The sequence below is a fragment of the Mesoplodon mirus genome (genome assembly GCF_964341445.2).
Source record: "Mesoplodon mirus genome assembly, chromosome: 6".
NCBI classification, from domain to species: Eukaryota; Metazoa; Chordata; class Mammalia; order Artiodactyla; family Ziphiidae; genus Mesoplodon; species Mesoplodon mirus.
Genome location: NC_138982.1, coordinates 38,308,897 through 38,331,047, shown reverse-complemented (window position 1 = coordinate 38,331,047; position 22,151 = coordinate 38,308,897). Strand labels below are relative to the sequence as shown.

Here is a 22,151-nt window from a genome sequence, read left to right as displayed (position 1 = left end):
AAAACATGCCTTAATCCCACTGCTTGATGAACATCTCATCTCCTCAAACATGGCTTTGCAGGCTTTGAAGGAAAGAAGCAGAGTTTCCCCTAACCTGTTGCCTTAGCATTTTACAAGCTCAGACCAGGGGTTCCCATGATCTTCACCCATTAGCTTCTGCTTAAGCAGCAGCTGGAGGGACGTTCTCATGCCCACTGACTACTTTGAGCAAAAAAAATAAACTCAAACCTAGATATTTTTAATTAAAAAAAAATCAGGTAGTACAATTGAATCACAGACTAAACTAAAGCATAGAGATATCAAAACACAAGATGTGTTTTGGATCTGTGAATGTGTCGGGTGACAGAAACATAGGTCAGTGGTGAATACAGAGAGCTGGGACCAGATCATGGAAGGCATTGTAATGTCATGTGAAAGAGTGGGACTAATATTGGTAGTCTTGAAAAGGTTTTGAGCATGGTATTTATGAATTGCTTCAAACTGTGTTTTAGAAGTATGACTTGATGACAGACTGAGGAATAGGTTAGAGAAAGGTTGAACAAAAATAAAAGAAAAAATATGTAAGGTGAAAATTGAAGGGAAACAGTCAAATGAATATTTCTGTAGGAATAGTTTAGACAGGAGATGATGATGGCCTGGATAAAACACCAGACATGGGGATGAAGGAGAGGGAGACAGGATGCGGGAAGTATTTGCAGAATCTATAGGATGTGGTACCCTATTTGGTATGGGAGGAAATGAAGAGTTAAAGATGATATGAAGAGACTTGACAGATGCTATGATGTCAACAGAAAGAGGAAGTAGAGGAGGATGAGTTCCCTTTTAGATGCCTTGATTTTGAAACATCGATAGGACATGTAGGTGGAGGTATCCAGCAAAAACCTAGAAAGAACATCCCAGCAAGCAACTCTGAAAAAAACAAATGTCCTCAAGTGATAGTGGTTGAAACTGTTTTCTTAGTAGTCACTTAGAGGGGGTATAGAGGGAAAAGAGAAAAAGCCTATGGGCACACAATAAAACCAAGAACACAGTTTTGCCTTTTAGGAAACGTACTTCATTCCTGTATACCTTCATCATAGACAAGGGTATTAACAACGAACCATTCAGTTGGAAATGGCGGCAACTTAGACTACTAAGGGTTTGATTGGAAACTAGGATGTGGCAGACTCCATAATCCTAAACAAGATTTCCCTAATCCAGCACCCCTACCTCTAATCATGGACCAAATTTACAAAAGTGGAATCTACTAACCTGTTTGCAAAACAACTGCTCTTACTGGCCCCTGCCCAGAGGGCTTGACCTGGATAACTTCTGTTCCACAGAAAAGGACATGTTTCTGATAGCCTTCTAAACTGTGGGATTTCCAGGCTGTGGTGTTCTCCATGTGGGGCAATGGTGTCTTTGTAACAGGTGTACTTTCTCCTAAAGAAGATTGTATTTTGTTGATTCTGTGTGAACTCTGGTAGTAATTTAGAGCTGGCACTTGCCAGTTTCAAGAAAGGATACAGACTGCAGCTAATCTGGTTGTTAATTCTATCTCATGAGTCAGATGACTGTTCTTAGGGATGCTGATGATGAAAGCAGCATCAAATATATTTGATTATATTTCATATATTTATGTAACATTTGCCTATCTTTTCCACACCTGACCAGTATGGTTTGTTGTTTTTATTTAAAAAGCAGCCCATTTTATAGAAAGTTTTGCCACTTAATAATTCCCCCAAGTGTTCTTTAAGCCCAGCACTATTCTAGGCAATGAAGAAACTACAAAGCATGTGTATAGTTATTATTACTTCTCTTTTATTCACTCATTTATCTGCTCATTCATCCATTGATTCAGCAACTATTTTTAAGTGCTTATTCTGACCCAGGCACTGCTCTAGGTGCTGGGAATGTAATAATGAAAGACAGACAGAAATTCTGCCCTCATAAAGCTCATGGAGCCCGGCCAGTAAATAATAGTAAATAATTAATTAAAATACAATTCAGGGGCTTCCCTGGTGGCGCAGTGGTTGAGAGTCCGCCTGCCGATGCAGGGGACACGGGTTCGTGCCCCGGTCTGGGAAGATCCCACATGCTGCGGAGCGGCTGGGCCCGTGAGCCATGGCCGCTGAGCCTGCGCGTCCGGAGCCTGTGCTCCACAACGGGAGAGGCCACAACAGTGAGAGGCCCGCGTAACACTAAAAAAAAAAAAAAAAAAAAAAAAATACAATGCAGTGAATATTTTGATAGCAGTACTAGGTGATCTGAAGATCCAGGAAAGATTTCCTGTACAATTAATAGATGACAACTTGAAGGGTGAATAAGCCCAGCCAGTTTAGGGAGGAGAGAAAAGTGTTCTTAGAAGAGCTGAGAGAAAAAGCATGGTGTGTTCTGGGTACTAAAGATAGTTGAGGATGTTTGGGACATTGAGTTTGGAGGTAGAGGAAATCAGTCCTGGAAGTACAGAGATGGATGAGAAATGATGGCTTCATGAAATCTATACAATATTCTTCACGCAGGGGTGGAAGGAGAAAGAAGTGGATGAAGACCGTCAAAAGGTACCAACTTCGTTATAAGATAAATAAGTACTAGGGATATAATGTACAACATGATAAATATGATTAATACTGCTATATGTTATATATGAAAGTCATTATGAGAATAAATCCTAAGAGTTTTCATCACAAGGAAAATTTTTTATTTCCTTAATTTTGTATCCATATGAGATGATGGATGGTCCCTGAACTTGTAATCATTTCACGATGTATGTATGTCAAGTCATTATGCTGTACACCTTAAGTTTATACAGTGCTATATGTTAATTATATCTCAATAAAACTGGAAGAAAAAATATCCTTCATGATCTTTTGTTTGGAGCTTGCAGTGAAAGACAAACTAATATAACAGGACAGAACCTCTCTTTTCTCTTTCTGGATGACCTCAGCTCTACTTCCGTTAATTAGCCCTGCTAAATAAACATATCAGTAACGTCTATCTCCATCTCTCCTCTCTACTGGGCTCTTGTTTTGTGCTTCCAAGTTGTTGGCTGTTCATCCCAACATAGATATCCCACTAGTGTCTCCAGTTCAACATTTCTAAAATCCACATCAGTATTTTTATCCCCAAACTTCCTCCTGACTTCCCTATTTCCCTTATGGTCCTCCCCTTTTGCTAAGTCACAGATTTATAATCTCAGAACCATCTTTGATTCCTCCTCTTCTCATAATCTGCCTTTTCATGGAATGATTCTCCAAGTCCTACTGCTTCTTCCTGTGAGTGTCGTTCTTGGACTCTTGCATCTAGGTCCCAGTGGCTTCAATGGCAGTCGCTGTCTGACTCATGGTGGTTGCAATTAACAATGGATTAGCTGTGATTTGTTTAGCTCTGTGGATAATTTGAGGCTACAATGGAACTAATAAATCTTTTTTATAAATAAGCATCTCAACCACAGTCTGCCGTGATGTCCTGAGTTAGGAAAAATCTCCAACCCTTCCTTCTGTGTTTCTTGTTTCCTTTCATATCACTACCACACTCACAACACTTCTGACATCAGATGTATGGGGAGGGGTTTCTCTACAATCAGCGATTCTGTGACATCGGCTGGTTGTCCTATAATTTAACTCAATTCAATTCATTTTGACACCATTTACCTGGAGATAGCATCAGACCCCATAGGTTAAGGGCTCAGTCCCACAAGACTGTTCCCACCCCATTCAGATGTCAATTGCAAATCGAGATTGTCATCTGTGCTTCTGACAGATGAGCTATAAATCTGAGATTCTGATGACCCCTTCCTGGGATTCAATTAATTTTCTAAAGTGGCTCACAGAACTCAGGGAAATACTTACTTACGTTTACCTGTTTATTGAAGAATATGATAAAGGACATAGATGAATAGCCAGATGAAGAGACACATAGGTCGAAGTCTGGGAGAGTTCCGAGTGCAGGAGCTTCTGTCCCCTTGGAGTTGGGGTGCATCACCCTCCCGGTATGTGGATGTGTTCACTCACCTGGAAGCTCTTTGAATCCCCTACAACTACTGGGATTTAATGGAGGCTTCCTCATATAGCCATGGTTAATTATCAACTCCATTTCCAGCCCTTCTCCCCTCTCTAGAGAATAGAGGTTGAGGTTGAAAATTCTGAGCTTCTAAGCACGGCTTGGCCTTTCTAGTGACCATCACCCATCCAGGAGCCTCCAGGATCCCACCAACAGTGGCCTCATGAGAACAAAATTTCTCCTAGTGCTCTTATCACTTAGGAATTGACAAGGGTTTCAGGATCCCTGTGCCAGGCACCAGGGGCAGAGGCTAGTGTATCTATTTTCTATTATCTCCCACCTCCTAACTGTTCTCTCCCCTCCAGTCCCTCAACCCCCTTAGTCATTCCAAACCATTTCCAGATGAATCCTATCAAAACCCCCTTTAATTATGTCATTATTTTCTCAAAAATCCTTAAGCTTGGGCTTCCCTGGTGGTGCAGTGGTTGAGAATCTGCCTGCTAATGCAGGGGACATGGGTTCGAGCCCTGGTCTGGGAGGATCCCACATGCCGCGGAGCAACTAGGCCCGTGAGCCACAACTACTGAGCCTGTGCGTCTAGAGCCTGTGCTCCACAACAAGAGAGGCCGCGATAGTGAGAGACCCACACACCACGTTGAAGAGTGGCCCCTGCTTGCCACAGCTAGAGAAAGCCCTCGCACAGAAGCGAAGACCCAACACAGCCAAAAATAAATAAATTTTAAAAAAATCCTTAAGCTTCCCCATTGCCATTACTAATAAGGCTCAAACTCTCTTGCTGGATGGTCAGAGCCATGACAGGCTGAGCATCCATGGCTGTTATTACTCTACACAGACTTCAGCTAAACTAGGTCACTGGCATATCCTGTTATTGACTCCCATTCTTTGCCAGTATTATTCCTCTACTTTCCCTAATGGATACACAACAGGATGTTTCAGATACAATGAAAATCACCTTAGAGTTCAAAAAGGATACATTTCAGAGACAAAATAAAAATGTTAATAACACTTCCTGGCTTGCAGATTTAAAAAGCACTAGAGTTTAAACTCTCATCAGATTTTTGCTAAATATTCAATTAGCAAGATAATATGTCATATTTCCTATTTGAGTATACTGTTATGTTGATTATAGTCATACAAATTTAGGTTTTATCTCTCCTTCTAGGTAATAACTGAGGGTAAGGACTTGGACATATATAACTTTTTACATTCATCATTTTCCCTACTGGTATGTAATACGTTCAAAATACATATTTTTTTTCTGGATGCATAGATGAATTTAGTAAAAACAATTACCCAGGTTTTTCTATGATTGGTTTTTCAAAACTGGTCTTCTACCCTGATACAGTTTTTACGTCCTAAGGCGCAGGAAACTATAATATTTTTATTAGTGTTCGTGAACATTCTTCAGGAAATTCCTTTAGCCAAGCATTTGCCCTAAATCATTTTCTTTAGAACAATTATGATATCCATCCGTTGTGTGGATTTATCAGTTGCATTCTAAATGGCTTTGTAAAAGTGATAGAACTTTTGGACAAATCTCCAAATCATTGTGCCACATTGTTTTGAAATCAGCCTTTCTAAAAGGCAGATACTTATAGATAATTTCAAATGCGTTTCTGCCTTTGGATCACAGAATATTAACCCACAATATACGATTAGACTAATATTAGTGAATACTTTCACACATACAACTGATGGTATTGGGGGCAGGCAGGTATTCGATCAATCAGAGTCATTTGGAGATAATGTTCCAGAGATGACACTCAAATAAATTTTACACAGAGATGATTTTCAAATCTATTTTATATTATTCAAATATTAATAAGGAGTCTTGTGCTTGGTCTTTCTTGGGATCTCAGGAAAGGATGGATTTGCCTACAAAAGTCTGGAGAGCTAAGTAGGCTGGAGAGTGTTTCAGAAAGAAAGACACTCATCGTCAACTGTTCAGTTGGCATTCGAGACCCAGAGATTCCAGTTGCCATGAAACGGAGATTCTCTCCTTCGTCCCCAGTGAGCCAGATACCTCTACATGGTGACAGTGTTTTGAAAGGTCATGTCCTTGTTAATTTATACTTCTGGGACCACCAGATTGTAAACTACTTGAGGGCAGGGACCATTTCTTATTTGCCCTGTTGATTCCAACACACAAACACAGTGCTGGCACCTAGCAGGCATTTCCGAAATTTTATTGAGAAAACAGATAAATGAGTGAATAAATGAAAGAATGAAGTGAGTGAGAGAGAGGAAGAAAGGGAAAAAGGAAGAGAGGAAAAGATCTGATCTATCCACTGATTATAAGCTTGTCTGAAAGGATATAAATGTGAAATAACCACTTAGGGAAATTCCTGTGTGTCCAACTCAGATCACTACATACTTCTGTACGTACTATTCAAATAGATTATTAATTCTAATGAGTAGAGGGAGAGGAGAGGGATTGTGGCAGAGTGAATGCTACCCCTCTCCCCCATAATTATCCCCAAGAGAATGAGGAGCAGTAGTTTCAAGCATAGGCTCTGGGGACAATGTGCCTGGGTTTAGGTGTTTTATTTTCTTCATAGAACTTATAGCTGTTGGAAATTTACCTACTTTCCTGTTTTCTGTTCTTGCACTAGAGTGTCAGCTCCATGTGGGCAGAAATCTGCCTTGTTCACAGTTGTATCCCCAGCACCTAGGAGAGCGTCTTCTCCATAGTAGGGGCTAATAAACATTTGTCGACTGAATGAATGAATGAATGAATGAATAAACAAATGAATTCAAATCTCAGCTCCACCACTTTTAAGCTGTGTGACCTTAGGCAAATAAATTACCCTCTCTGGACCTCAGATTCTCCCACTTTATAGAGTTGTGGCTTGAATGAAATAGCATATGTAAAATGCTAGCAAAGTGCCTTGTACATATATATATGAGAACTAAGAAAAATTAGCTATTGCTACTAAGAGAAAATTGTCCATCAGTAAGGCAATAAGGTATTCCTTTATGCCTCTTGACCCCTCCGTGAGGAACTAAATCTTGAAGGGGATCACTGTCTCGGGAGGCAGAAATAAAGGACAGAGGACTAGATTTTAAGCTTCAAAAGTCATTCATAAATTTGATAATGGATTTTAGCGACCACCTGAGAGTGAGAACAAAGCTTTTCTGTTCACCATGCCTTTCCTCTACTACTTTCCTAACCAAACCAAACCAAACCAAATCAAACCAAATAAAACAAAACCCTGGTCTGGGAGTTGGAAGAAAATCTAAAGGAAACTTAGATATCATGTGTCTTTGAGAGAAGGGGCCTGAATGAAATTAGGATATGGAAATATTCTAGAAGTGTGTAGAAACCGAGAGCAACGTCACCTGGGTCTGCCTCCTTTTCCAGGTAGATAGGCCCTGGATGCTTCCCAAGGTCCACGTGGTGTGAGGCAACAGAAAGAGGAGTGGACCCCAGACCAGATGCCCCTCCCCAGTGCCTTATGCAACTTCTGTAACCAGACTAGAGTCGGGAGGTCCTGCTAATTGATGGGGATGCCTGACTTGTACCAGATACTTCGCGCCGCATACTTTCAAGGGTGGCCAAATGTGGAGCCAAAATAAAAATGAAGTGTAAAATAAAGTTAAGTTTCTTGCACAGCTGAGCTCATGACAATAGGATAAGGTTATGAAGATGAGGAGGAAAAATCCCACAATGGGTATATGTTATGAATGGGAATAACCAGGAGAGAGGAAAAGGTGATGAGACACAAAAGAGGAAGGCAGTGGCTGAACCCACAGTCAAATCATCATCCTCACGCCTATGGTCCCTCATGCCTGAAAGCCAATGCCACCTCCAACTCTGACTTTTTTCTCACTAGCTGAGCAACCCTGGTCTCTTTTCACCTCAGTTTCCTTATCTGTAAATGGGGTATTATAATAGTTCCTAGTCTAATTTTTTTTTCTTTTCTTTTTTTTTTTTGTGGTACGCAGGCCTCTCACTGTTGTGGCCTCTCCCGTTGCGGAGCACAGGCTCCGGACGTGCAGGCTCAGGGGCCATGGCTCACGGGCCCAGCCACTCCGCGGCATGTGGGATCTTCCCGGACCGGGGCACAAACCCATGTCCCCTGCATCATCAGACGGACTCTCAACCACTGCGCCACCAGGGAAGCCCTAGTCTAATTTGTTTTATGCTCCAATGAAGTGAGGTATAAAAGTTGCTTCTAAAAATATAAATTGCTATGGAGTTGTTAGGAGTATTTGCTATTCTTCCTACATAAATAAAGACTTCTGTATATGCAAAGGACTATTTTTGCACATGGGGAACTACCTGAGTCACATTTGTGGACACATGCCCAGAAATACAGTTGTAGTTTCAGGAATCTAACCCTAACTTGATTGTTCAATCAGGATCCTTTCCACAAATACATATGTGAGTGGGAGGATCTAGGCAGGATGTGTAAGAAAGTATTCAGAGCATGTTGGTACTTAGATCTATTTCAAGAAGTTAAAGAGAAAGAAATAGATGTATTTCCATTTTATGTGTCTGTTTCTAAAATTGACTTGATCAGTACTTAGGTTACATATATATAAATGCTGGTGACTTTATTTTTCCTGAAATAGACCCTCAGAAAAACCACTGACCATTTGAGGTCATTTTAGGTCAACTTTGCACATCTGTTAAAAGGCGGTATTTTTGCTGTTCCTACTTCTCTGAGACTCTATGAGTTTTCATGAGAATCAGGGCAAGAACAGTCACCCAGGTCAGTAGACCCAGGGGAGTAAAGCCTGCTGTGTGTCCTCCCCTGTTTTCTCACTGCAATGCTCTGTGTCACCGTGAGGGATGCTGTTCTTGGTTGGCAGGCTGCTGGGAATATGAGACAATTGCTGCCTCTGAGTGAAGAGCACAGTTTTCTCGGGTTTGAGGTTTATACTTAGGGTATTATGGCAACATTCTGGATAAAAGATATGATCAGTATGCAAATCCTTATCACTGCCATTACAAGGCAGTTAGATTTTAACACATTAAAGGGATATTTTGTAATTATACGGAACATATTTATGTTTACTACATTTTCCTGTCTCAATTTTAAATTAAGCAGACCCATTTTTCATGTGAAATCTACTTGTGTTGAACAATTTAGGAATAGAGAATGCCTCTCTTTATGTTTAGGTGATGTTAAAAAAGTTTTGTGCATGTGTGGGTTTTTTTTTTTTTCCTGTCTTTACACCATTTGGAAACAGAAAAATGCAATAATCTGCAAGCACAATAGGCCAATAATTTCTATTTTTGTAGTGCCATATAGTTTCTTCTTCTTTCATTAAGATGCTCTGTGTATTTTCTTTTTTGCCTAAAGAATATTTTATAAATAGTGCCTTACTAATTACCCAAATTCAAATGGACTGTACAAAGTATAAATGAGGACAAGGATAGCTCAAACCATAACTAGAAAACCAGTTTTCTGCTCAGTGAGATCAACTGGAAACATGATTCTAGAGAACAGAACTATTTTACTGCCTTTCTGGAATGTTCAACTCAATCTCCTTCCCACTGAAAGCTGGGGCTTGGTTTTCCATCCATAGAGTACAGGGCTGGATAAAATCTCTATTTCCTGACAATTGTGAGGTGATGGTTTTAGGCTGTGTTTTGTTTGTACAGGAGTATAACTTATCCTTATATTTATGAAGAGACTGTGCATCAAACAGTATGATGTTCTAACACTCCTCTGAACTCAGAGCACCCTATTGATCCCATTCATCAGGCAATTAATTGATCCCATGTTGTATAAGTCTTTTCTTCTAGTTTCGTGTGCCCTGTGGTTTGATTCCTATATTCTTAAACATCTCCTGTTTGCATATATGGTTTCCATCTCCATGAATAGTCTGGGTGTGTCTTCCTCATCTGTCTCTCAATACCTTAGCATTGGTATAAAGCAGGTAAGTGTACACTGATCTGCTTTGCTCATCTGGCCTGGCTGTTGGAAGGAAAGACGAAGCTTCGTGACAACTGCCTACCTGTGAGCATGCCTTCATTCACCACACAGCTTCCATCAATCAGAACAGCAGCGCATGGCAATGAAAGTTTTCCTGGAAGAATAAGAATATCTCCGGGAACCAAGAGACGGGACTCTAGCTTCTGCAAACCTATACAATGGCAAAGTTTACATGACTAGCTGAACTTTTCCTGTTTGTACTTAACAATAAAAACAACTGAGAACTCTTATCAACTTGTTGGCCAAGAACTACCCTTACATGCTCACCTGCTCCAGCCCCTTTCCACTCAACTGCAGATTCCCAGAGAACCAGGATTAGGGAATTGATACCTGGGCCATGGCGAAGGATTTGCTCAGCAACAAGAGTCCCATCTTGATCTTAGTGCCTGAGACAGCGCTCTGCCCACCGAAGACACTCAGTGGCATTGGTCAATGAAGGAATGCCCCTTTGCTGCTGCTTCCTCTCTGTGGCTGGGTTCCTGACCGTCCTCCCCATTACCCCCACACCCCGTAGCACAATCTGTTCTTGGATTGGGGCCTATGTAAACACGCCAGACAAATTCTGCTGCCCGGGAGTGCAGCTACTCCTTGCTGAGAGTCATGGCCACCCCAGCCCAGGCTAACTCAGAGCAAATGCCAAATGTCCAGCCAGCCATCTATAAGCCTTATGCAGGCCTGGGTTCCAGATAACAGATTGAAATGTATGATGCAAGGTCTGTTTGGGATTGTTAGTAGGGGAAATCACAAAACCTTAAGAAGGCTTACCCAGTAACATTCCAGTAAGTGAAATATGGAGGAGAGAAGGAGTTTGAAATAAATCAGACATTGGACAGAAATGGTTCAATCAGGGCTGGGACCAGGGTGAGGCATGCCAGGTACGTCGGGTACAGAATTCAGTGAGGGGCTCACTCAGGCTCCCGCAGGTACAGGCCAGCATTCTCATGACCTTGCCTCCTTAAAATTTTCATCTATGATGCCTTGTTTACCTCACCTTAGCTCCAGTCCTCAGTTTAAGGAGAAAAAACTTTTTCTCCTTGACCAATAAAACAAATGAGACTGACTCCACTCTGAATACCAGGATGCTGACGATGGCAGAACCCATCACTTACCTTTGCCTTTTACAATGATTGTAACCTGGACTTTGTTGCGATCCTTCACAAGGTTGTGCAGCTTAACTGATTGCTACAAATTCAAAGTCAGTGTTTAAATATCTAATATTTCCATATCTGGAAAACCACCTGATCTGAATACAGTAAATGCTGAACCTACTGTCACAGCCAAACTGACTCTGGGGAAAGACTCAAGTCTACTTTCCATGTTCCTGTTCCCCTGCCTCAACCTTTACTTCACTCAACTCCCTACTTACAGCAGCAGATATGCTCATTAGTTTAATGCTATTTCAATCCCAAGAAAAATGATGCACAGTCACTGCCACACGGACTCAAGCCAAGGAACCGAGACTTCCCTTCTTGAGGATGCATGATTAGACTGAAGAAAAGCAACGTGACCACTCCCATTCTCTGTGCCTCTGTTGCCCTGTCTGTAGAAAGCAAAGCTGAGTATGAACTGTAAGTGGCTTTCCATTGTAAGAGCCTGTGAATATTTAGGTTGTATTTTGATCGTAAGTGGAACAACCATCGCCTCCTTTATGAACTGGTGGGTTTTCACATTGGATAATCCTACAGACTGGAGTCATGCTGCTCCGTTTGGAATCCTGGTGCTACCACTTACGAGTTATTTAGCCTGTATAACTCCCTTTTCCTCATCCAAAGGTGGAGATAATAACAGTATCTATTTTATACGGTTGTTTTAAGTTACTTAAGGCTTATCTTATTTTACTTAACCCTTTGGATAGTACTCATTACTATAGTAAGAGCTCAGTGAGTGTCGATGATTAATAAGAAAGTTGTTGTTAAAAAACAAAACAGGGCTTCCCTGGTGGCGCAGTGGTTGAGAGTCCGCCTGCCGATGCAGGGGACACGGGTTCGTGCCCCAGTCCGGGAAGATCCCACGTGCCGCGGAGCGGCTGGGCCCGTGAGCCATGTCCACTGAGCCTGCGCGTCCGGAGCCTGTGCTCCGCAACGGGAGAGGCCACAACAGTGAGAGGCCCGCGTACCACAAAACAAAAACAAAAACAAAAACAAAACAAAACAGTTGTCTGAGTACATCAGCTGGAAAAATTCACTTGAGGTGGAATTCACCGAGATATGACCCTGACAAAGCAGAGGAAATGGAAGCACCCTGGAGAAGTGGAGGAAGCATCTGCTAGAATGACTTAGGGGACAGGAAAACAGAGGTGAGAAGGGATGTGGTCCACAGAGTTCTCTCTAAACTGACTGTCAGGGGCGTCACGAGCCAGAGGGAGTACAATGCTGGACCAGCTGAGGCATCCCTGGAAAGCACTGCCCCTCTCTGTATGGATGTCAGTTACTCAGATAACTAAGTAGAAGAGGTCTGAATACTGTCAACAGTGCTTAGACACAGCTTAACATAATTCAAATGTAAAACTTCTTTTTAGATGTTAAATTATTTTTATCTCTTTTGTTGATGATGTTTAATGTTATAAATCTCATCAGGCTTAGACAAGCATTCCACACAGTTATGCATCTTTCCTCTCGAGAGAACACAATGAGTTCAGTGTTAATATTTATATAGAACTATTTATTATTTACTTCAGTTTTGCATGAAAAGCTAAACTTCAATCATTTGGACCAGTTGAGTGGAAGAAGTGATGTTGGGCACATATTCGTTGCCCTAACTTGACTTCTTGAGGCTCGCCTGTTGGGGCATTCTTTTTAATGATGGGTGACAGTGAGAAAGCAGTTTGGTAGCAAGAGCACTGGATTCAGTCAGGATTCCTGTGTGGTGGGTCAGGCTTACCCACTAACTAGCCAGATACCCATACATAAGACATTTCACTTTATAAGTTAGCTATTTCCTTTGCAAACAGACAACGTTGAATTGGATTATTCTCAACTTCCCTTCAAGCTCTAAAATGACATGATTTATTTTGCATATCAGAGATTTATTCAAAACCCCCAAGGCTTCATAGAAGAAATACCCAGAGTATAACAAATGACTCAAATTATTATTTTTAAACAGTTTAGAACTTTATTCAGTCACCATGTGCCAGGTGCTATTTTAGGCACTTGGAATGTATGGCTTGATTTTTTTTTTTTTTTTTTTTTTTTTTTTTTTTGCTGTACGCGGGTCTCTCACCGCAGTGGCTTCTTCCGTTGCGGAGCACAGGCCTCGGACGCGCAGGCTCAGCGGCCATGGCTCACGGGGCCAGCCGCTCCGCGGCATGTGGGATCCTCCCGGACCGCGGCACGAACCCGTGTCCCCTGCATCGGCAGGCGGACTCTCAACCACTGCGCCACCAGGGAAGCCCGGCTTGAATTTTTTTTAATCCTCAAGATAATCCTATGATGAAAATGCTATTTCCTCCAAAGTACATATAGCAAAACAAAAACAATAAAACAAACAAACAAAAAAAAAACAGGGGCTTGAAAATGTTAAAGTAACTTGCCCACAATCATTTACTTACTAAGTATTAAAGTCAAAATAAAACCAGGTTCATCTGACTCTAAAGCCTTTTCTGCTGATGAATATGTTCTCTGAAAGTGCTTGGAAGCAGCTTTTGCCCTTTAAGAAGATAAACATGCTTCCTTACAAATTTCTTTGAGTTATTTTCTTGCTTAGCAAACTCTCTTCGTCAATGTCATACAATTTCAACTTAGCTTAAAAGGATGATAACACATTTGGAAATGGTGAAGTATGAGTTAATAGTGCTTGACCGTAATTCTCAAAACTCATGATGGCATAAAGCTGGATTTGTTTATCAGACTTAGCATTCTGCATAAACTGCCATGCTTCTGTGCCTTCACTCGAGCTATTCCCTAGGATGTTTACCCCTGTTTTCTACTAGCCAACTCTTTCTTATCCTTCACATAAAGCCCTGCTCAAATGTCATCTCCTCTCCATAAGTCCTTAACACCCCCAGGAAGAATTAATTGTCCTGCTCACTGTGTTTCCACCTGTATTAGTGTATAGATCCCATTCCATTAGAGCTATCTGTTTTCTTGTCAGGTCTCCCCTCTAAGTCAGGAGGTTCAAAGATGGGACTATGTATTTATCTGTATCCCCTGTGGTGTATCACGTAGTAGATCCTCAGCAAATATTTATTTAATTGAACTGAATTATTCTACTTCTCCCAGCAACACTACAGTAGGATAATATAAGCATCCTCTTTGAGATAATGTACTCAGAAATTCTACAAACACAGGTTTCTATGACAACCAACCAGCTAAGAGAAAGCCAGCTCTGTGATGCTTGCCATGATTTCAAAGCTCGCTGCCTGATTTTCATTAGGCCCCCTCTGGTTTCTCCAGTCCCTGTTCGGTGGAACCAGGATCCGTTTCCAAGGCTAATTTGCATACTGTTATTATTTGGCATCTGTTGCTGTGTGTCCTTGTGTTTGCTCTGGCTGCATTTCCTCCAGAGATGAGTAATGAGGGTATTAACTCAGGTGTCTCTTGAGCCCAGCTCAGTCCAGAATGAGGCCAGATACTCTCCGTGCTATTGCCAGCAGCCGCCCGTGGAGCCAGTACAGTTCAATGGAAATGCAATTGAGTGTCAAGGTTTGCGCTCATACCTGCACCAAACGTGGTAGAAAGGGACTGCACTGCAACGGGGTGCTTCTTGGCTTAGGCAAGGTTAACCTCTCTGTGTGACATGATTTGGGGCTAGAGTAGATGCATGAAGATGTCTTATCCCACTTCTGCCAACACTTCCCCTCTTGCAATTCTCAAAAGCATGTATTTATTTAGCATGATTTGGAGATGGCAGTAGATGTTCTTTCTTCCCTTCCTCCCAGCCCTCCTCCCCAAATCTGCTTTTTGTTATAAAATTATTGAAACCCCATCTACCGCCACAGGAAGCTCACAGGTTACTTTGAGATCTTGCTCAATGGGACAGCGACTTGACTTGGAGTCAGGAAATCTGGGACTAAGGTCTGCAGCTGCCGTTCCTGGGTGAGTGTGAGCAAGTACTTTACATCCCTGAGTGACCCTGTCCCTCCCTCTCAGGTGATGGGAGGATATATCATATATGTATCATTTCACAGTTTGCCAAGCCTCATAAGCACATTCATTATAAATGTCAGAGTCCATTGCAAATTGTAGTGCTAAACAGACATTAATTGTTGAGGACTTGTGATTTAAACTGCAAGGATACAGTTTCAGGAAACTGGCCCATTTTGCATAGTGTTACAAGATGCCTTGCAGGTTGGCTCAGATAAGCTTTTATTAACAAATGCTAACTGCTAATGGAATTAGTGTCGTCATTTCAAAGAAGTCTTTTGCAATATTGCCATCAAGTCTGAAATTCTCATGCCACTCATTATTTTGAGTAAAGGCATTCAGGGATTCTTTAAGGTGTAGAATCTGCATGTTGAAATCCCATTAAGGACTTTAAAATAAATATTAAGAAAATTACAAATAGAAAAAAAAGAATATCCAGTTTTGGAAGAGGAAAACTTTGTAAGCAAAACAAGAAACCCAGAAGCCATAAAGAAAAAGAAACATACTTAACTAGACATCTTTTATAAATCTAGCAAAAGTCAAGGTCAAGAGAAAAAAGACTAAAAAATAAAACTTTTTCACCTATATGATGGATATAAACAGACAGTAAACAAAAGTGCAAATCTCTTTTAGACAAAGGAAAGTGTGTGTCTAATCTCACTAGCAATCAGGGAAATGTAAATTAAAACATCAATGAGATGCAATTAAAAAAAAGTATTAGATTGAAATTTTTAAATGTCCAGCTATAACACCTAATGCTGGTGAGGATCTGGGAAAATGAATATTCTCATATGTTGCTGATAGGAGAATGAATTATTTCATTTGGGGAAAATAATATTACAGTATTTATTAATATCCAAAACATACATATCTTTTGATTCAACAACCTGGTTTTGATTGTTTTGCTGAAAAAAGGGTTGCAAACACTAATATGTAAGGCTACCCTATATTGTAGTTATGTTTAATTCAACATATTTGTGGTGGCAAAAATCGGAGAAGAAACCCCTTATTTTCCATAAAGAGGAGAATGTTTGAATAAATTATGGTGTACTATGGAATATCACATCGTTATTTTTAAACATGATTTAGAATTATTTGTTTATAATGGTCAATGGCCATTATATATATTGTAAAGTGAAAAATACAAGTTCCAGGTTAACACACATAGGACAATTCTGTTTTGATAAAACAAATTAATAAATCTCCATAAAAACTTGTACTTCTGTGCATCTGATAGAGTAAAAAGAGTGAAAAATACGTTCAGCTGGTGATGACATTAATAAATAAATAAATGGATATATTTGGGATCTTGGTGCTTGAATTTGCCTTTGGTGTGCTCCTCTGTAACAACAGCTGTTAATTAAGCCTTTAGAATGCATAACAATCACCTGTTATGAAACTGTTAAAAAGTGTAAATTCCTCTTATACTCTGGATATTTTGATTTAATAGGTAAGAGTTTAGGAACTCAGGAATCTCAAGTAATTTTCTTACTGGAACATTGCCCTCTGGCCTATAGAATCAAACCTAACTTTTTCTACAACACTTCCCCTACTCCTCCACAGGAATTTCTAAATTTATTTGGGGTTCCTTAAAGAAAGGTATACCTGAGCTCCAAGTGAAGACATGGGCATTGTAAAGGAATTTTAAAAGAGAGACTGAAATTTGTCATAAAGATACAGATGGATACTGTGTAGGACAAAGACAATATCTAAGTCAAGGGAAATAGGTGGAAACATGCTAGGGCAGCATAATGTATCAAAGAGTAGCACCACATTTCCTTGGGACAAATTGACTGCAAGTAACAGAAACTTGTTAGGCTGCTTTAAGCAGAGGATGAGAATTTATGAGGACATAGGGATGTCTTAGGAAGGAACTGAAGGGTGGGAATGACAGCCAAGTGTCCCAAGGAAGTTTCCTGAACAGGAACAGAAACCGCTGTGAGGAACAGGTGACTCTGTCTCTGCTGGACTGTGTATTGCTCACCTCTGTGTCTCACTGTGTATTGGGTTCACTCTTTTCCTCTCTTTCTCTGCAGAAGTTTTTTTTTTTTTTCCTTTGCTTGTCCATACACAGGGATCAAGAATGGCCACCCTGGTCCTAGCTATACGTCATTTTTCAGATCATTTTCCTAACAGAGTATGACCAGCAGCTTCAAGGCTTTATTCCAGGATCTCAGGCAAAAAGATATGTTGCCATCACGCCTGTTGATGGATTGGCTTCCACTGGTCGGGTGCCCCCTGTTCCAACTAGCTGTGCCAGTGGAAGGAGAAAGCCGCATGGAACAAACCAGCTGTGGGCTGTCAGCTCTGGGCTCTGGGTACACCCAGTTTTCGGAGACGAGGAGTAGGGGTGGAGCACTGGCCCCAGAATATGTGTATTTCATTCCATACTTGTCTAAGAATAAGAAGCTGGGAAGAGTAACCCAAGTCCCTGGGTCCAGCCCCCAAGTAAAGTCCATCTGTACTTCATGTTCTTGGGTTTCATGAGCTACTGGTGCATATTTATAATCCATATCCCTTTTATGATTAAGGGAGTTTAAACAGGTTTCTATTATTTGTCCACATCCTGTCTGAGTAGTCTATGTGGCTAGTTAGTCCAAAATTAATAGGGTCCTGTAGGAATTGACTCCAGTCTCCAAAACGTGCTCCCACATTCCCAGTGGCCAGAAAGTTTCTTATTAGTGTTTTAAAGTTTCCAAGAGCCCTTTTTTCATGCCTTATTGGTGGCCCTGGCAAAATGACAGAACCCTAAAAAGGTGGGACCTAAAGAAACAGAGTTTAACCACCACTATTTACAGCTGAGGAAAGTGAGTCCAGAGAGGAGAAAAGAGATCCCAGAGCCACACAATAAATGAGTCAGTGGTGATTAGAAGCCCTGTCCTGGGATGTTCCTGTGCTACTTCCTTGTTCAAGTTATCCCTCCTCCCTTCAATCTCTGCGCCTCCTCCCATCTTTCCGTAATCTACTTTCCCCACTCCAAGAGCAGTAATGAAAACAGCAACAGCCATAACAGTAACAAAAGGTAACATTTGTTGAGTGCCTACTATGTACCAGGAACACAAGCAATTCAGATGCATTGTTTCATTTACTTTTCTTGACTATAACATTGAACACAAACACACACATCTTACAAATAAGGAAGGTGACCATTAAAGTGTCAAGTAACAAATAGTGTCAAGTAACACAAATAGGAGTAGTGAGCGGGGAATTTTAACTTGACTAGATAAGATCTCCCTGCCAAAGTCCTCAGAGCATTCTGTATTTTTCCTCAGAACCCTGAGATGGTTTGTGATGATATACTCAGGTGATTGTGTGTCTATGTTTTTCCAATAGAGGGAAACACATGGGAGAAGACCTGTATTCACTGATGTTTGACATCAGCCAGAAAGCATACGAGTGGCTCATAGGTATCAAATTAGTTATTCCATTAACGCAAAGATTTCTCAAAACCCAGGAACTAGAAATTTGATTTGGAGGCTTCACATTACATACCTCTATCAAATGACAAAGGTAAAAGTTTGGGACACTATAATTTCTTTCCTATTGTGGCTGAGCAGAAAGTGCCAGATCTTTTATTGTCCTGGTGTTTATTTTCCTTCTTTTGTTCCAGTGCTCAGAGTTCACCAGAAGGACAGTCACTCTGCCCCCTGACTTGGCAGCCAGACAGAAAGGAATTGTCACCATCAGAGGCAGGTTACTGATCACTGTTAATATTTTTGTGATTTAAATTTGTTCATGAAAAAATGCACTAGGCACTCATTTTTTTAAAAAAAGAAAAAAACAAAAAACAAAAACAAATAAATAAATAAAACAAAGCCCTTCTAGTCCTCACTCTCTAGCTCAAAGTGTCTCCATTGATTTAACTTTTCATTTTTAGGTCCTGTTTTCTAACTCTTTAAATATATATTGCCTTTCTTTCATTTCTCATCAAACACTCCATAGCTCAAAATTTGTAGCATCTAAAACCAGACAAAAAGCCAATCTTAGATCTAATATTTGCTGAGTGACTGAAATAGAGTAAAAATAAAAGATCTCTTTCAGTTGGGCTTGTTTAAAAGCCTCCACATCTGCCTTACTGACATGGGTCCAGACTTTACTCTGCTGATAGCTAGAATGCACCTCTCCTCTCACACGTAGGTTTGACTTTCTTCCCCAGCTATGTGCTACTTTGGAAAGTGCTTTCTGCTAAGGAGATATTGCACATGCAATAGAATTTCATTTATGAGGAGCCAGAAGCCCTGACTCTGTCACAAACCCACTTTATGACCTGAACAAACTCCCTTGTTTGTTTCCCCTGGAAATCTTAGTTTCCTCTTCTCTAGATGAAGGATGAAGTTTGAGAAAACTAGGTGATTTCAACAGTTCAATAGAGTTGACAGGTGGATACAAGTACCATTGGTCCCTGTGTCTAAAAAGCCAATTTCACAGTCAAGTTTTCAAAAATATACAACAAATACAGTGAGACACCCTTTGGATGTTGCCTCATAATTTAGCCTGATGCATCTTAAGCAAAGTAGTAGAACATTTTCTAGAAAGATGCTGTGGGAAAATGAGATTCAGAAGGGCTGTGGTAAGTATATTCAGCTAGATTCCGCTTCTGAATGTGTTGCTATACCATTTATAAGACTGATTTCTTTAAAAGAAGGATTTTAAATGGCTATAAGATGAACAGCGATGGTGAGAGAGATGGATAGGTAGTATGCTGTCATCATTAATCCAGCACTGTTTTCTTTCCCACCATGCTCAGACACAGCCTCAGGGTCCTTCTAAACATTGTATTCAGTGCAGCCATCAGTTGATAATCAGAGTTTGCAAAGATGTTTAAATCTACCTGGTATTCCTGAAGCCCTCCTCCTGAGGTCCCGTATTTAGTAAGCCCTTGCTTTTTCTTTTGTTATGACTTATGTTTAACAAAGCAACTCTTTGCTCTCAGTGGAAAGGCCATAGGTTTGGCTTCTTGTGCAGGCAGAAGCTAAATAGAATTCAACTATGATTTCTGTCCTTACCTGTCGCAAATCGTACACACTTAAGACAATGGAGAGAACAGATGATGATGGCCACTGAGTATTCGATGTAACCTTGAGACAGCCACAAAGTGAGGATAAAGGCTTGAAACACGTAGCATAGATTTAAAACCTATGAAGGTATGAAAAGAGCATCTGGGTCACTTTCATGGACCATAGTGGCAGTCAAGATGATGTCATTTCTTTATAGAATTTTTTCTTCCATTTTTACAACATAAAACAATAGAATTCACTTAGAACTCCATTAATTTCAGTAGAGACAATGTCAAGCACATAAAATGTGATATAGTAGAAGCAAACTTATTTTAAGCACTCAGAGCCATTCCTACAAATTGATCATTCTTATTTATTTTGAATTTTCAAAAATATTTGACCAATAACAAAATCTAACAATTTACCTTTTTAAACAGATGTACCCACAATGGAGAAGAAACATGATTCAGACTCTTTTAAAAACAAACTTCAATTTTGAACTTTTTATTGCAGGTTTCTTTTTCATGTAATCACATGCTGCCAATGTAGTCAAGTTGTACAGTGAAAATTAAAGATTCCACTTTTATCCAGGTCATTCATTTACAAATAACATACTCTCATGTCACAGGTCTTAGTAAGATCCTCTGAGAGTCAGTCAAGTCAGCATGGACCTTCCCTTGAACAAAGAGGGTAGTCTTACCCAGGGAAGGGAAATATCTTATCCAAAGATGCAATGAAAATCATGGGCAGAATTTGTCACCAGCCCCAAAGATGGTCATCCATACAGGTATTTTTGGTCTCTTAATAATATCTTCAACTTTTTAAATTCCCTCAACTGTCCCCATTTTGGTCTTGCTGACTTCACTATTAATAATAATAGCAGAGAGGGCAAACCCTAGGGAGCTAGAGAAGGTCACATGACCTACACACAGCTTGAATAAAGAGTCTATCTGAGCAAAGCAAGGATCCTTTTCTTGGTGAAGTGCTCTTTATAATTATTATGAATTAGATGAAATATTACCTAAAACCACTGCCGCTTTTTCTTACCTCTACTTTCTGTAATTCTCTAATATATTAAATAAGCTTCTACCTTAGTCCTAAAAATGAACTGACATTTGGTTAATAAGTGAATAGGATATATCTTAAAAGTTTCTTAAACCCTTGGATATATTTTGTACATTAAAGAAGCTTGTGTTCCTTAATGTTTTTATTATTTCCATTGCAACATGTTTTCTTACAAATTATAGCTCTTCTGTCTGCTTGGCATAAAATGCTTTAATTGTGTATTACACATTTGAGATAATACAATTTCGAGTTTGTATAAACTCAGTAGAAAATTGGTTAAATACTTCTTGTAGAAGAAACACCACCATCCTAATTAATTTAGTTCCCTTATTCAATATTCTTTTGAAACCAAATGTGAAGACATAGTTTTACTTTTTTTTTCTACTAAAGGCCTAATTCATAAGTGCCAGAAAATATTAACACTCTTTTCAAAATAGACTAAATTGACACTTGAAAGAGTCTTTGGTATTTGAAAATGTACGTGAATAAGAAGTTTAAAAAGCATCCTGCTTTTTTAATAGTAAGAGAGATTGTGCATATGTGGAGGCATGGGGTATGGGGGAAATCTCAGTACCTTCCAATCAGTTTTGCTGTGAACCTAAAAGAAGTCTAATAAAAAATTTATTTTAAAAAATGGCCATGCTAAAAACCAAAATGACCATCTTTGTGGATTAGAAATAGACTAGAAACATGCAGCACTGAGTGGGGACTGATTGATCAGTCTGTTGGTTTTCATACAAGGACTGGAGATCAATGACTAAGAGCTCAATGCTAGGAGGAATAAGTGTCCCACAAGTGACAGAGGACAAAACCAGGCTTGCCCCAGAGCAGAGGCTGAGAAATGCCACAACCAGCAAGGGTTCACCAGCAGAGGGAGCAAGAGGAGAGGCAAGTTGGTGGTGCAGCTGTGAACTTGGCCAAAAGCCCCAAGCTAGCTCGGGGCGTGCATCGAACAGATCCCCAAGGGACAGAGCACAAACCTCCAACACAGGACCTAGTTCTGAACTGGGGACACATGGGGACTAATAAGAACCACCAAAAAGGGAGAGTGAGCACAGAAA

General features: G+C 40.3%; 1 protein-coding gene across 1 annotated transcript in view; it reads right to left on the bottom strand.

Annotated features, from left to right (window-relative positions):
- ATP13A5 (ATPase 13A5) overlaps window positions 1-22,151 on the bottom strand; it is a gene marked incomplete at both ends in the record, with an annotated part of 141,408 nt that overhangs the window by 95,056 nt on the left and 24,201 nt on the right. Inside the window, 5 exon segments of the mRNA XM_082624314.1 lie at window positions 1,252-1,422; window positions 9,970-10,098; window positions 11,057-11,129; window positions 20,035-20,074; window positions 20,076-20,164. Of these exon segments, the coding sequence (XP_082480440.1) occupies window positions 1,252-1,422; window positions 9,970-10,098; window positions 11,057-11,129; window positions 20,035-20,074; window positions 20,076-20,164 (502 nt within the window).